This window comes from Calidris pugnax, unplaced genomic scaffold, assembly GCF_001431845.1.
Source record: "Calidris pugnax isolate Ruff unplaced genomic scaffold, ASM143184v1 scaffold70, whole genome shotgun sequence".
Taxonomy (NCBI): domain Eukaryota; kingdom Metazoa; phylum Chordata; class Aves; order Charadriiformes; family Scolopacidae; genus Calidris; species Calidris pugnax.
The window spans coordinates 9,630,681-9,643,111 of NW_015090862.1; the positions used below are offsets into that span (position 1 = coordinate 9,630,681).

The window sequence follows — 12,431 nt, forward strand, 5'->3', positions numbered from 1 at the left end:
TTAATCTGGTGACAGAACAGTGATGTAATTGTGGTAATTAGAATATACACATGAAGAAAAAATATAAACGAATTTGCAACAAACTTGTGGTTCAAAATGTCGATTTTAAGGGTGACAGCTCATCTCAAAAGCCCACTTTTTGCCCGGGTGTGTTTCTGAAGAGCACTCGCGGGACCCCCCGAGTTCCGTTCGTTCTGGAAGGGCTGGGGGTGTACGGAAATGCCGCATTTCCACACTTTCCGAGGGGCTCCCTCATGAGAAGCGGCGGATGCTCCGCACCGTTTCTGGAGCATAAAACGTCCCTTCTCCGGCCTGGCAGCCCCATACCCCGTGCCGCCATACCCCGGCCACCGCCGAAGCCTCCCCGCCCCGCCGGGCCTCCGACCGGCCCTCCTACGTCATTTCCGCATCCGGAGCGGCGGCTCTTCTAGCCGGGTGCGCTCTGAGGAGATTCTATGGTGAGAGCCCAGGGCCGGTGGCGCCGTGCCGCCCCGCTCGGTGAGGGCGGGCAGAGCCCCGCCGCCCGGCCGGACCCCGCCCTGCCCGAGGGGCCTCGCTGGGAGCGGCAGCCATGAGCGTCGCGGAGCGGCTTGAGGAGAAGGAGAAGGAGGAGGAGGTGGCGGCGGGCAGCTCCGGGCGGTCGCTGGGTATGTGAGGGGTGGCCGGGCAGGAGGCGGGTGAGGGAAGGCCCGAGGAGGGGCTGGTTCTGTTCTCCCTCCCCCGTCAGAGGTGAGAGCCCGCGGGGAGCGCTCTGTGTCCTGGGCCGGCGGGAGCCCGGGCCTCGGCTCCACCGCCCGCCCCCGGGGAGCCCGGGCAGGGTCGGCTCGGAAAGGGAAGGCGTGCTGCGGCCGTGGCTTCCCCTGTGCCGTGGGGCCTGCAGATTAAAAGGTTTTGTCTTCTAGCTCTGCACACAATAAATAATTCATAGTTTTGCCCAGACAAAATCCACAGTAACTGGTAACTAACTCTTGCAAGCTTAAGAGTTTGCAAGTTCAGCGTCTGGTGTTTTAATCAACTCTTCAATGTTTTGAGTGATGGGTCTTTATTTGGTAGGCCTAGGTTTATTCTCTTAACTTTGAGAGCAGAGGATGGGGGTGTGTTAATGTTCAGGTATTTTTGATGCATAGCCAGAATAGCTGGTACTGCCTCTTTTTTCTTTTTCTTTTTTTTTTCTCCTCAATAGACTGAAGTACTTGTAATCATTTTTTTTTAAGATGTCTTTGGAAGACTATTTACCTATTTTTATTTTGCTAGTGTTCAGATAAAACTGTTCACTAGGAAGCTCATGGTATAGGACTACGAATAAGGGAGGGACAAAGAGGGGGAGGAAAAAGGAAGCAGAGTTTAGTGGATAAAGTGCAAAGAATTAAACCTTGAGTGTTAAAATGCTTTTAATTTTTAAACAGGAAAATATAGTTGATCTAGATAAAACTTGAAGTGCATGCTGACCTGTTGCATTCAGCCTTGCTATTCTTTGCCATAGGTTCTAGTGATGCATCTCCAGATGAAGGAGTAGTAGAAGATCTTCCTTTAATAGATGAAAAAGCTGTGGAGCAGCTAACTGAAGGATTGATTTCTCATTATCTGCCTGATCTTCAGCGATCAAAATCAGCACTGCAGGAACTTACGTAAGCAAATTTCTAAAAACCAACTTCTTATATGTGCATACTTTGCCACTTTTTTTTTTTAGTAGAATGTTCTAGCTACCCTTAATCAGATAAAACTGTTCACTAGGAAGCTCATGGTATAGGACTACGAATAAGGGAGGGACAAAGAGGGGGAGGAAAAAGGAAGCAGAGTTTAGTGGATAAAGTGCAAAGAATTAAACCTTGAGTGTTAAAATGCTTTTAATTTTTAAACAGGAAAATATAGTTGATCTAGATAAAACTTGAAGTGCATGCTGACCTGTTGCATTCAGCCTTGCTATTCTTTGCCATAGGTTCTAGTGATGCATCTCCAGATGAAGGAGTAGTAGAAGATCTTCCTTTAATAGATGAAAAAGCTGTGGAGCAGCTAACTGAAGGATTGATTTCTCATTATCTGCCTGATCTTCAGCGATCAAAATCAGCACTGCAGGAACTTACGTAAGCAAATTTCTAAAAACCAACTTCTTATATGTGCATACTTTGCCACTTTTTTTTTTTAGTAGAATGTTCTAGCTACCCTTAACTGGAATACAGCTTACTGTAGCATTTCTGTGTTCTGACTGTAGCATCCTGAATAGTTAAGTGATTTGCAGGAGTACACAGAGGCGTATAAGCTGCAGGGCAGCCAGTCAGAACTTTGACTGAAGAATGTATAATGCTAGAACACTGAAATCCCCTAAGCCAGGTATAGCAGAAGGCGTGTAGATTTCTTAAATACTTGCTCATTTTTGTAGTGGAAAGTCTGCTGAAAGCTGGGTTTATGTTGCTGCAGAGATGCAGTTCATATTCAGGGCAGCCTGTAGTGCAATGTATTGTTTGTTGTGCAGTCTCTAAACTGTGTTGCAAAAGATACACTTGGAAAATCTAATTAAGGAACTAAACGGATAAGAATTCTTTGTACACTGACATCTCACTGGTAACAGTTTATTTCAGACTGGATTTACCATAGATATTAAGATACTGGAAAAGGCTTTACACAAATCCATCTCGGGTTTTGCAGGGTTTGGGTTTCACAGTGTGTGATGTTGTTATGCTGCTGCCAGGGACAGCCTGTGTCTGGAAAGACTTTAGCTGATTTGTGTGGGATGGAAGATCCTTAATAAGCACCAAGGACTCACACAACTTCTCTGCAGAAATAACTTAGTCCTGCAGCATGACGCAGAGCCAACTGAGTGGAAAGTCAAAAGCTAATTGTTTTTCCCTTCATTCAACCTGGGGGTGTTTACTCTCTGCAAGCTGCAGTGTGCCTGTTCAGGGTTTTTGGATATTCATCCTGGATATCTTATCATACTGTATGGTGCCAGCTGAACTTGTGTGTACTCAGCTGGGATTTTTCTAACACCATTTACTTGTGTCTTAGTTGAAGTCACCTAGCAATGCATAAAAGGAATCTGGTATTGGGAGGCATGTATTTGTATTGTTATGAACAAAAGTAGTATTTATTTAAAGGGCTGATTGAAAAGGATATGTGCTGTTTTACTTTGGTTTTATGCATTAATTTTTTTTTTGTTTCAGACAGAACCAAGTAGTATTACTAGAAACATTAGAACAAGAAATTTCAAAATTCAAAGAGTGTAACTCCATTCTTGATATCAATGTTTTGGTAAGTACTATAAATGCTTTCTTAAATCTGTATCAGTGTATATTTTATTGCTGAAACATTAGTAGCAACTTGTGGATTTTCCTTGTTTTTAATGGCCTACAGGAAGAGAACCAACCAGTTCAGATATTCCAGACAAATTGTTGCTGGAGAGGGTGCAGAACCAGCATATTTCCCTTAAATAGAAAGGGTACTGGGAAGGAAGAGCGGGCTCGGTCAGCCAGTGGTAGTAAGTCTAGTTGTTCCAAACCAGTAGCAGAAGCACATGTATGCCATTTTTCTGTAGGACTGAGACTCCAACATGAGCTCTGTGCACCTCTCCAGACTAGCAGGAAGGGTCTGTGAAACACTACTAGATGGTGCATGAAGTGGTAGTATTTTTATTCTGTCTAATGAATCTTAATTCAGTAGATTACTGGGTGTACCTGTTTGAGGTATGGTAGTTTTCTGTATTAATATATGTGATATGTAAACTTTTATATCTAAAACTTGAACATGCTTAATCCATTATCAAACTATTCTGGTAATAACTATATTGTTGATTGCTGATTTTGCTGTGCAGCTTTATAGAACAACTATGCCAACTTGACAGTCACTGCTTTAGCTGTTATGGTTTTTTTTTTTTAAGTTTTCAGAAGCTAAACAGTATCACAGCAAGTTAGTGAACATTAGGAATGAAATGATGATGCTCCATGAGAAGACATCAAAGTTAAAAGTGAGTGACATAAGTATTTTTACTTTACAACATAGAAGTCAAGAATACATACTTAAATATCTAACATTTATTTTGGATGCATGCTGAAAGTTCTGGTTAAAATAGAATCTCCAGTTAAATGGATATTGTCAGTAGCACCAAACCAGGTATGTTTTTAAACTTTCACTTACTCCTGCCTGTGCTCAGACAACTTGTGCATCTGAACTACTAGTAAATCTCAGTGTTGTCATCATGCTCATGTGGTATAAGAATCATGCTTTATTCTGTCGCTTAATCCGCTCCATTCCAACTAGTTCTTTGTTGTTTCAGTTTCTGTGCTTTTTTAATGAAAATTAAACTGTCACAAATGTAAGAATTTCTCCTATTAAATGTAGTATCCTGTGGTGTAAGTTCACTGACTTCATGCTATACAGGCAGTGTCTGGTTAAATTCTGGTAGGATTACTCTTTTGGTATGTTCAACAAAGGGATTTTCTCTTGGAGGCAATAAATTGCACAGTAGGCACCTTGTGTGATATACACGAAGAATGACTTTTAGTGAGACTGAAAAGAATCCAGTTTGTGTTTTCCCTGTGTAAATCACAGACTGGCTGTTTCTGAAAAGTAAGATGAAGTGGAAGGGAAGAAGAAAAAATGCAACATTTATTCGTAAGCAGTGTGGATTGGAGAAGAGAATGTTAAGAGAATGGGAGTGATTTTGTTTGTAGGTCCAACTTAAATACAGCTGTAAAACTTACAATTATTTTCTTGTCTTTTCTGTTTAGAAAAGAGCACTTAAGCTGCAACAGAAGAGGCAGAAGGAGGAACTAGAACGAGAGCAACAACGTGAGAAGGAGCTTGAGAGGGAGAAGCAGTTAACAGCAAAACCTGCCAGGAGAACATGAAAGCAGAACATGCAACAACCTGTCTGAATTAATCATTCCTGTGTTCTCTGGAATTAAGGCAGATTTTGGTTCAACTGGGCTATACCCGTTACTAGCAACGGTCTACTCTATGATACTATAAATTCCAGAATGGTGATGATAGGGTTGGTAACATTCAAATGTTTTAATTTCAGCTATTCAAGTTGCCTTCTTTTGTAATGCTATGCAGTTTGATATTATTATGATGTAAGTTAATTTTTTTTATATGTATGTATATAGGAGAATTTGGGCATCACAGATTTAAATAACTGTCAAATTTTTTTGTCTCTTCTTCTGGTGTTTAGAATTCTGAGAGAGATTTGGTGACTGGCGTACATATTTTTCAGACAAAATACAGAATACTAGTTAAAAGTTCTGTTCTTATCCCTGGATTTTGGTGGCTGCCTATTTCCCTGAAACTGCTTTGATTCAGGCAGTTGGGATGTCTTTTTCGATGCCCTGGTTCATAAATACTGACTTCTTATACAGTCTTAGTTTGGTCAGTCTCAAATGAACTGAAGAAGCTTTCAAGGCACTTGTCTGAAAGCTCACTTTATTGCAGCAGTCTTTTATTTTTTTTGTCACAAAATAACTTAAGAACAGTTGTAAAGTAACTTCTGAATAATTTCCCAGCTGAATTGGTTGGGGCAGGGGGAAACAGAACACTAAAGACTGTCAGAATTGATGTGTACAAAACACAAAGATTAATGAATTTGTGCTTTCTCAAGCATTTGAGTCAAACCAGGGAACTGTTGTCTCTGTAGTGGCTCGACAGGAAGACTGTGTAGTCTAAGCAGATTTCTAGGGAGTTAGAAGTTGTTTCTTCGTTTAGTGTGACAAATAAAACACAATCAAAACTGAACAATTTCCACTTCATGTATAATTGAGTTACCTGTAGGAGAAACTACTGCATTTAATTTTTTTTCCTTAACAAGTAATTCATTTGCACTTCGGGGCTACGTATGAGAATTTTTGTTATGCTTTCCTTGCCCAAATTGATGATTAATAGTATTTGTTGCTGTTACATGTGGAGTGGAGGTTGATATCCATTTCTTTGAATGTAATTGCTTACTCGCAGCACTTGGTGTGGACTCCCGTTCAAATGAATGTTGTCTAGACTGGTAAAAGAGCTTTAAAGTATTTGTTCCTACAGTCTAACTAGGTACTTTATATCTGTATTACTTTTTAAGCAGTAGTGCAAGTGCTGTGTTTTGAAGTAAGATGAAGGGTAAGCTATGTGAGTTTTTCCATAAAATACCAGAGGGCCACAGTCAATTTTACTTTTTCTTCCATTTTAGATGATTCACGGGTGTGTACACCTGTCTGGACTCTCCTGTATTACAATATTCTGAACTTATAATTCCCTGTTCTTAATATTTGTCATCTTTTTCTGTGAAAGAGGTACTCTAACGAGTAATTATCCAACATGCAAGGTAAACCGGAATGATGTTTTGGGGCCGGGAGAACAAACTGCTTGAAGCAGTCTGAAGAGATGCTGAAATGCTGTTACTGAAGCAGTAATCAGTTACAGATGTCCACAGGTATTTTTCTTTTAAGTTGACTTGTGTCTCTTAATTGCCAGTGGATTTTTGACCTGTGCTGTGGTTTGTATGTATTTCTAAGAGAAATGTCAAAAATTTCCACAGTCCATTTTTGGAGCAGAATGTACATAACTAAATAGTGTTTAAATATTTTATTTTGTAATGTAACTTCAAAATTAGATTCTGGGAATTTAAACTGTTCTTATTAAAGTATAACATGATACGAGATGCCTCAGTATCCAAATTGGGATTAAATTCCTATGTTATTTCTTGATTTGTGTTCCCTCCTCTAGAATACAGTTTAGTCATCCCTTTCTGAAGAACTGTGGGGTTTTTTTTCCGAAGAACTATGGGGATGGTTTTGTTTTGTTTCAAGAATCATGGCTACTTTTACTGAAAATACAGAATTCTAAGCATAGGAAGTAATGCTTTCGCAATTGCATATTTCAGTGTTTCTTTGGAATAATTTCTGATCAAAGGAGTAAAAGCTTGAGTGCTTGCCTGAGGAATCGCGTATACATATGTAAAAATGTAATTGATAACTTTTCCCATAAAATTGTAGTAAAATCTGGTTCTTGTGTGAATAAGGAACTAATTTTAATGAAGTGTTTTTCTTTAATAAAGGGGAAAGAATTAACTTACAGGGGAAGTTTGGTCAGTTTACGTAACTTTTTTATTATTATTAACGAGCTCTTAAATTATATCAGTCAAAACTAAATTGATTATCTCCATAGGATATGGTTCTGAATGCTCCTTTTGTGTCTTATTGCATAAAAAGTAAAAGCCACATTGGATTAATGAAATGATACTGGCATCTAAACTTGTGTGCTTGCATTAGTGTGCACAGCTAGAGTGAGTAATTCTACTACTGTATACATCCAGTCTTGCCTGATTTTATAAAAAAATACTTATCAAGTAGATAAATGTAGTAGTGGTATACTCTTTCTTACTGAGGTTTTATTGCATCCACATGAGGAGTTGCAGCAGCTGCATCTTTTTTAGGAATGGATAAAATGACAGTTTTAAGTCTTTTTTTGTACTGTTTGTTTCACATTCAGTGTACACACTTGTTTTTAAACTACCAAGTCATAGCAGCAGAAGACACTTAACTGTGCAGTAACTCTTGGAGTTTTTATTTTGTAATATTCTACAAATTTAGGAATTACCATTGCTAAGTAAGGAATCTCAGTTTCCCATGCTTTTGTCTTTGCTGTTGTTAACCTGGATGCTTAATTTGTGTTCCCCCACCTGTAGCTGTACAGGTTTACATAAGCCAATTTTTAATTCAGCGAAATCTGGCTTTTTCCCTGATAATGGTAGCTTTGCCATGTTCATAAGACAAATGGTTTTGTTTTGTCTTGGATAATGGCTACAGAATCTTTTATTTGGTGTGCTGTCACCTAAGTGATAATAGCATAAATAATAAAGGTTGTTTCTGGAACTGTTCTTTTGGGATTCTGGCATCTGAGAGAGTTCTCTGGCTGATTTATTCCAAACTACGCTTCAGCAGACACTTTCTGCCACCTGCTGCTTGCTTTACAACACTGCTGGCTGGTCTTTAGCTTAATTCTGAGCTTGACACTTTATTGCCTTACTTTGCAGGAGTCCATTTTTTTTAAAACAATAAACCTCATTAAATCTAATTGGTTATTTGATCTTTGTTGGATTAGTTGTGTGCATATAACTGCTAAAAGCTTTGCAAGACTTGTATTCTTACCGATTTACATCACTGAATCCAAATTATAGCAGCATAAATATTAATTTGGCTATTCATGTTAGGCAAAACAGACAGTATGTGTTAAGTTTCCTTGTAAGGTGGTATATGAAGGCAGAAAAGATGATTTATTTATTCATTTTTTTAAATCAAAGTGTGGGTTAAGTTGAAATAAGCACACAAATATCACTGCTTTCCCGTAGTTTGAAGTATACTTGTACTACTTTACTTTTCTCAGTCCTTGGCAAAGTGATTTGTAGAAAAATAGGCACCAAAACTGGACAGTAATATCCCCACCACCACCATTATATGTCTTCAAACCAGTCCTTTGTGATACCAGCACAGCCAAGAACTCTTTATGATGTGACAGATTTAGCTTTCTCCAATATGCTTGATGTAGGTGAGGGAACTGAACTGCTGGGAAGAGCAGCCCTGTTGTTGGTACCTGGCAGTGTCACAACAGCATTGCTGTGGAGAATTTTTGCTGTTTTCCTCCAGGCAGTAGCTGTTGGCAGCCGTGGATCTGGGAGGTTATGACTAACTCAATCCTATAATCTAAGTGTCGTTTCTGAAGTGTTATGTAGCTTGAAAGTGTAGATGTTGGCCCTACCTGATAACTCTTTCCTTCTTGGTTTTGTTCCTGTCTATCCCTTTGTCTCCACGATGTCAAGCCACAGGGTTTAAGAAAGGAAATAGAAAACTCTGCTTGGCAAATGGATAAGTTTCAACAAATGTGTTCAGCTTTTACAAACTTGCAACTTAATGAAGCGTATCATGTACAGCTTGATAAAGAATAATTTCAAAATTTGTACACCTGCAAAGGCAATAGTCTCTAAGCAGTAATTTACAGAACTAATGTTGCACTGTCATTCACACTGCAGTGTAAGACAAAAGATAAGGCTGGTGTATTTTGTTTCAGGTGTTGCAATGAAAATACACCTGAGTGCTGCTGTGAAGGCAAGACCATCTGTACGTGTACTGGTCGGCAAAACGCTTTACCTCTAAATTAGCAATATAGTTTATTGCCTTGATGAGCAAGACTTTTCTTCTATCACCTGGGACTCATGTAAAGAGTAATATCCTTCCGTGTAAATACAGCTTGCAAGAGTAAAAATACAACAGTTAATATGAACTCTTTGCCACCCCACTACCTAAAAGCAATGTTTCAGCCCTCAGCGCTCAACTGAAATTGCTCGTTTTGCAGTCTTTAAAATTGGGTAGAAGTCATGTAGGTAAACAGTGTATGAGAATGTGTGTATTACCCTGTTTTGCTTCTGCTCTTTTTTTGCTTTTACTACTGCTTCTTTTTTTTCTAGCTTTACAGATGCTATGATATAGAGGTATGCCAGAAGAAGAATATCTCCAAGAAAAAATATCAAAGATGGTGTGATGAAATTACTCCTGTTTCTTCTCTGTCACCCAGTGTTACTAGAATTCAGTTGAGATTGTCCTCACTATCAGGTAGGCACTTTGCATGGAAGAATAATCCCCATCCTGGAGAATCCCCATCCCGCAGACTGAGCCTAGACAGACATGTAGGTGTTGTCCTGTGGAGGGGTCAGTATAATTAGTGGGCCAGGAGGTGCATGGTGTGGGCTGCCCAGGAAAGCCCAGTTGCCTGGTGAGCAGGGAGAGTTGCCCATCACTCCTGCAGGTACTCAATGGCCCCAAGGAGGTGTGCAGCCCAGTGGAGTGTGCCCCACACTTGCACAGCAGCTTCCACCCTCTCCCCCTGCCTGGACTCTGCTGCGGGGGGTCAGGCAGCACCGCCTGCAGCTGCAGGAGGGATCTGTGCTACAGGTGGCATCTCTTCTTGTTTGGTGTATGTGTTCTGTTCCTAAATCAAGGTATTCATTTAAGTAATCTATTTACTAAAATTGCAGACCATCTCCGTAAGAAGTCTTGGGGAAGTATGTGTGGGAGCATAAAGAGGATATTTCAATATTCAAACACAATCCTAAAAATACATGTTTAGAAAAACCCAAAAGAGCTTTATTTCCTCGTGGACAGAGATGAGGATATGTGAGAAAAGGCTGTACTCTGACTGTATCAGAGCAGCTGGGAACAGGAAGTCAGGAAGCTCTTAGAAATAAAAAAAAATGGGGAGCTGGGGCATTTTAAAAGATGTGATGGAAAACCATGTGTTAACAAACATGTCTAATCTCCATGTCATATTTTCAAAGATAATGATTGTGTCTTCTCCCAGTACATTTTCTGTCCAGTAAAATCCATGACAGTGTAGGTGTTCAGCAGCTTTGAAAAATGAGCCTTTGCCTCTACATGGGAAGGCACTGTTATTGGAGGTCATTTATTATCAATTATTGGTCTAGTAAGTGTTTTGTGTTTTTTTTTTTAATTCAAATTTAATAGTTTTGCTATTTTTCTGTCTACAGTAAAGGACCAGTAGATTAAGGTTGCTGCTTACAGGGAACCTGATAAAGTTCAGGTACAGAAGTGTCAGTGGTCACTGGGTCAGAGCTACCACAGTGGTGTGGTTTGGGTTTCAGTCAGCCTGAGGTGGGTGACCTTGGCTAAGCAGATCTAGGTGGCATTTCCAGGCTGGTGCCAGCTGAATGTGCAGCTGGGTTTAGATCAGGGTTTGGCAGGGGCCCAGATTTAGGATTGGGGTTCAGGTTTGTTTCAAAACTCACACAAACCTGTGTTTTAAGTTTTGTTTTCAGGTGTACTCAGAAGTGGGAAAAGGGAAGGCATCAGATTAAATTTGGGAGGGACGGTTTACTTATGTGCTTTTGTGTGGAGTAATGTTGTGCAGATCTCTGTGGAACTTATATTAGATGTGCCAAGTCTTATGCAAGCAACAGGGAAAAAAAGTGTTTGTTTCAAAGGCCTTTTGACTTTGGGCTTTGTTACTTTTATTATGTTTACACATTTTAGTTTGGTGTAGCTGGTTCTATGTAGCTGTGGAAAGTGTTACAGAAACCTCGCATACATGTATGGAACTACCAAATACTGACAAGTTCCTCTGAAAAGGTAACTTGTTTCCTGCAACAATTGATATCTTTTGGCTAAACCTGCTTCTTCGACTTTGTGTATTTTTGTGAGATCAGCCACTGGCTGGGAGTGGTAGTGTGGGTTTTTACAAGAAGGCAAAATGAGTTGTTCTAGTTCAGATGTTAAGTGCTGTGGCCTCATCTCCAACAACCTCTGTACCTGGTCTGTGGGAACAGAGGTGAATTGTCAGCCTTGGCTTTATGGTTATTGGCCTTCAGCCCTACGTTGAGAAAAGCAATTGAAGCTTCTTTTCTACACGTAGAAGCTCAAAGTAACATGGAGTGTAAGACAAGTGGCACAAGCAAGCAGAGAGCATTAGCCAGTTTGCTACTGGCTGGCTGTGAGGGGTGGCAATGTGCTTGTGCTGAACCAGTGACTACAGTGGAACTGGGATGGAGAAATGATGTGTGTGCCTGGATGTGCCAGCAGACTGACACACGTACCACGTTTCACACGGGCACCCTGGAGAATGTCTCATTCCCTTCTGCTTCTCGGTTGCGTGCAGACAGTGGAACAGCCTTGTGGCATCTTCCCATTTAACTCCTCAATGCCATTCCCCCATTTTTTATAGCTTTCCACAACTGGCCAGCCGTCAGCTGAGCAGTTCTGCCTGTGCCAGGTGGGGAAGGAAGGGGCCTGACACATGGTTTGGATCTGTCGGTTGGTTGATGCATATGAATTGGCATAAGTAATTTTGTCTACATTATTCTCAGCACTAATATTTGCCTGACTCTTCTTTTTTTGGCTTGACAAACATTAGCAGATTAACAGCTGCTCTTACTTCACACTGTCACCATGCCATAAATCAAAGGCCCCATAAAGTTTTAGGGGAAAACACGTTAAGGCTTGGCTGCAGTCAGCTGAATAGAAAGAAGAGTCTGGCACCCTGCTCTCTGCTGGTGCTTCAGCTGGAAGGATCCTCTGTCTCCATGTGTCAGTTACACCCTGATCTCAGCTTAGGACTCTAATTAGTTTGACTCACTTTGTTTCTTAAGCCTAGGATCCCACCATAATAATTAAGTCTGGTTTGTTTTTTGTTTTGTTTTTTGTTTTTGAGATGGCACCCTGGGAGAGCAGTAGGTGTGAAGATGGAAGGACTGCAAGGGGAAAAGGAGTAACACAACCCCTCGGGCAAAGCTGCTGCGGCGCCGGGCTCCGCTCAGCGTTCTGTGGAGCTCCGGAGGGACGGGATACCCGGCTGCCGGTTACCGGCGCGGCACCCCCGCCGCTGCCTCCGCCCGGGCCCCCTGCCCTCCCGGCCTTTGCCCGCGGCCGGGCGGCACCTGGCGCCGCCGCGCTCCG

At 41.0% G+C, this 12,431-nt stretch overlaps 2 protein-coding genes across 2 annotated transcripts in view; both read left to right on the forward strand.

The window, feature by feature from the left end:
• The first annotated feature begins 418 nt into the window (after nucleotides 1-418).
• On the forward strand, nucleotides 419-7,049 carry BLOC1S6 (biogenesis of lysosomal organelles complex-1, subunit 6, pallidin). Its single transcript, XM_014944472.1, has 5 exons — nucleotides 419-647; nucleotides 1,484-1,628; nucleotides 3,162-3,249; nucleotides 3,875-3,961; nucleotides 4,725-7,049. The coding sequence occupies exons 1-5, from the start codon at nucleotides 572-574 to the stop codon at nucleotides 4,842-4,844; spliced, it is 516 nt and encodes a 171-aa protein (XP_014799958.1). The 5' UTR covers nucleotides 419-571; the 3' UTR covers nucleotides 4,845-7,049.
• Nucleotides 7,050-8,002: 953 nt separating this feature from the next.
• SQRDL (sulfide quinone reductase-like (yeast)) overlaps nucleotides 8,003-12,431 on the forward strand; it is a 16,711-nt gene continuing 12,282 nt past the window's right edge. Inside the window, exon 1 of the mRNA XM_014944464.1 lies at nucleotides 8,003-9,578. The gene's annotated coding sequence lies outside the window, so the exon portion shown is untranslated. The remainder of the gene's footprint in view (nucleotides 9,579-12,431) is intronic.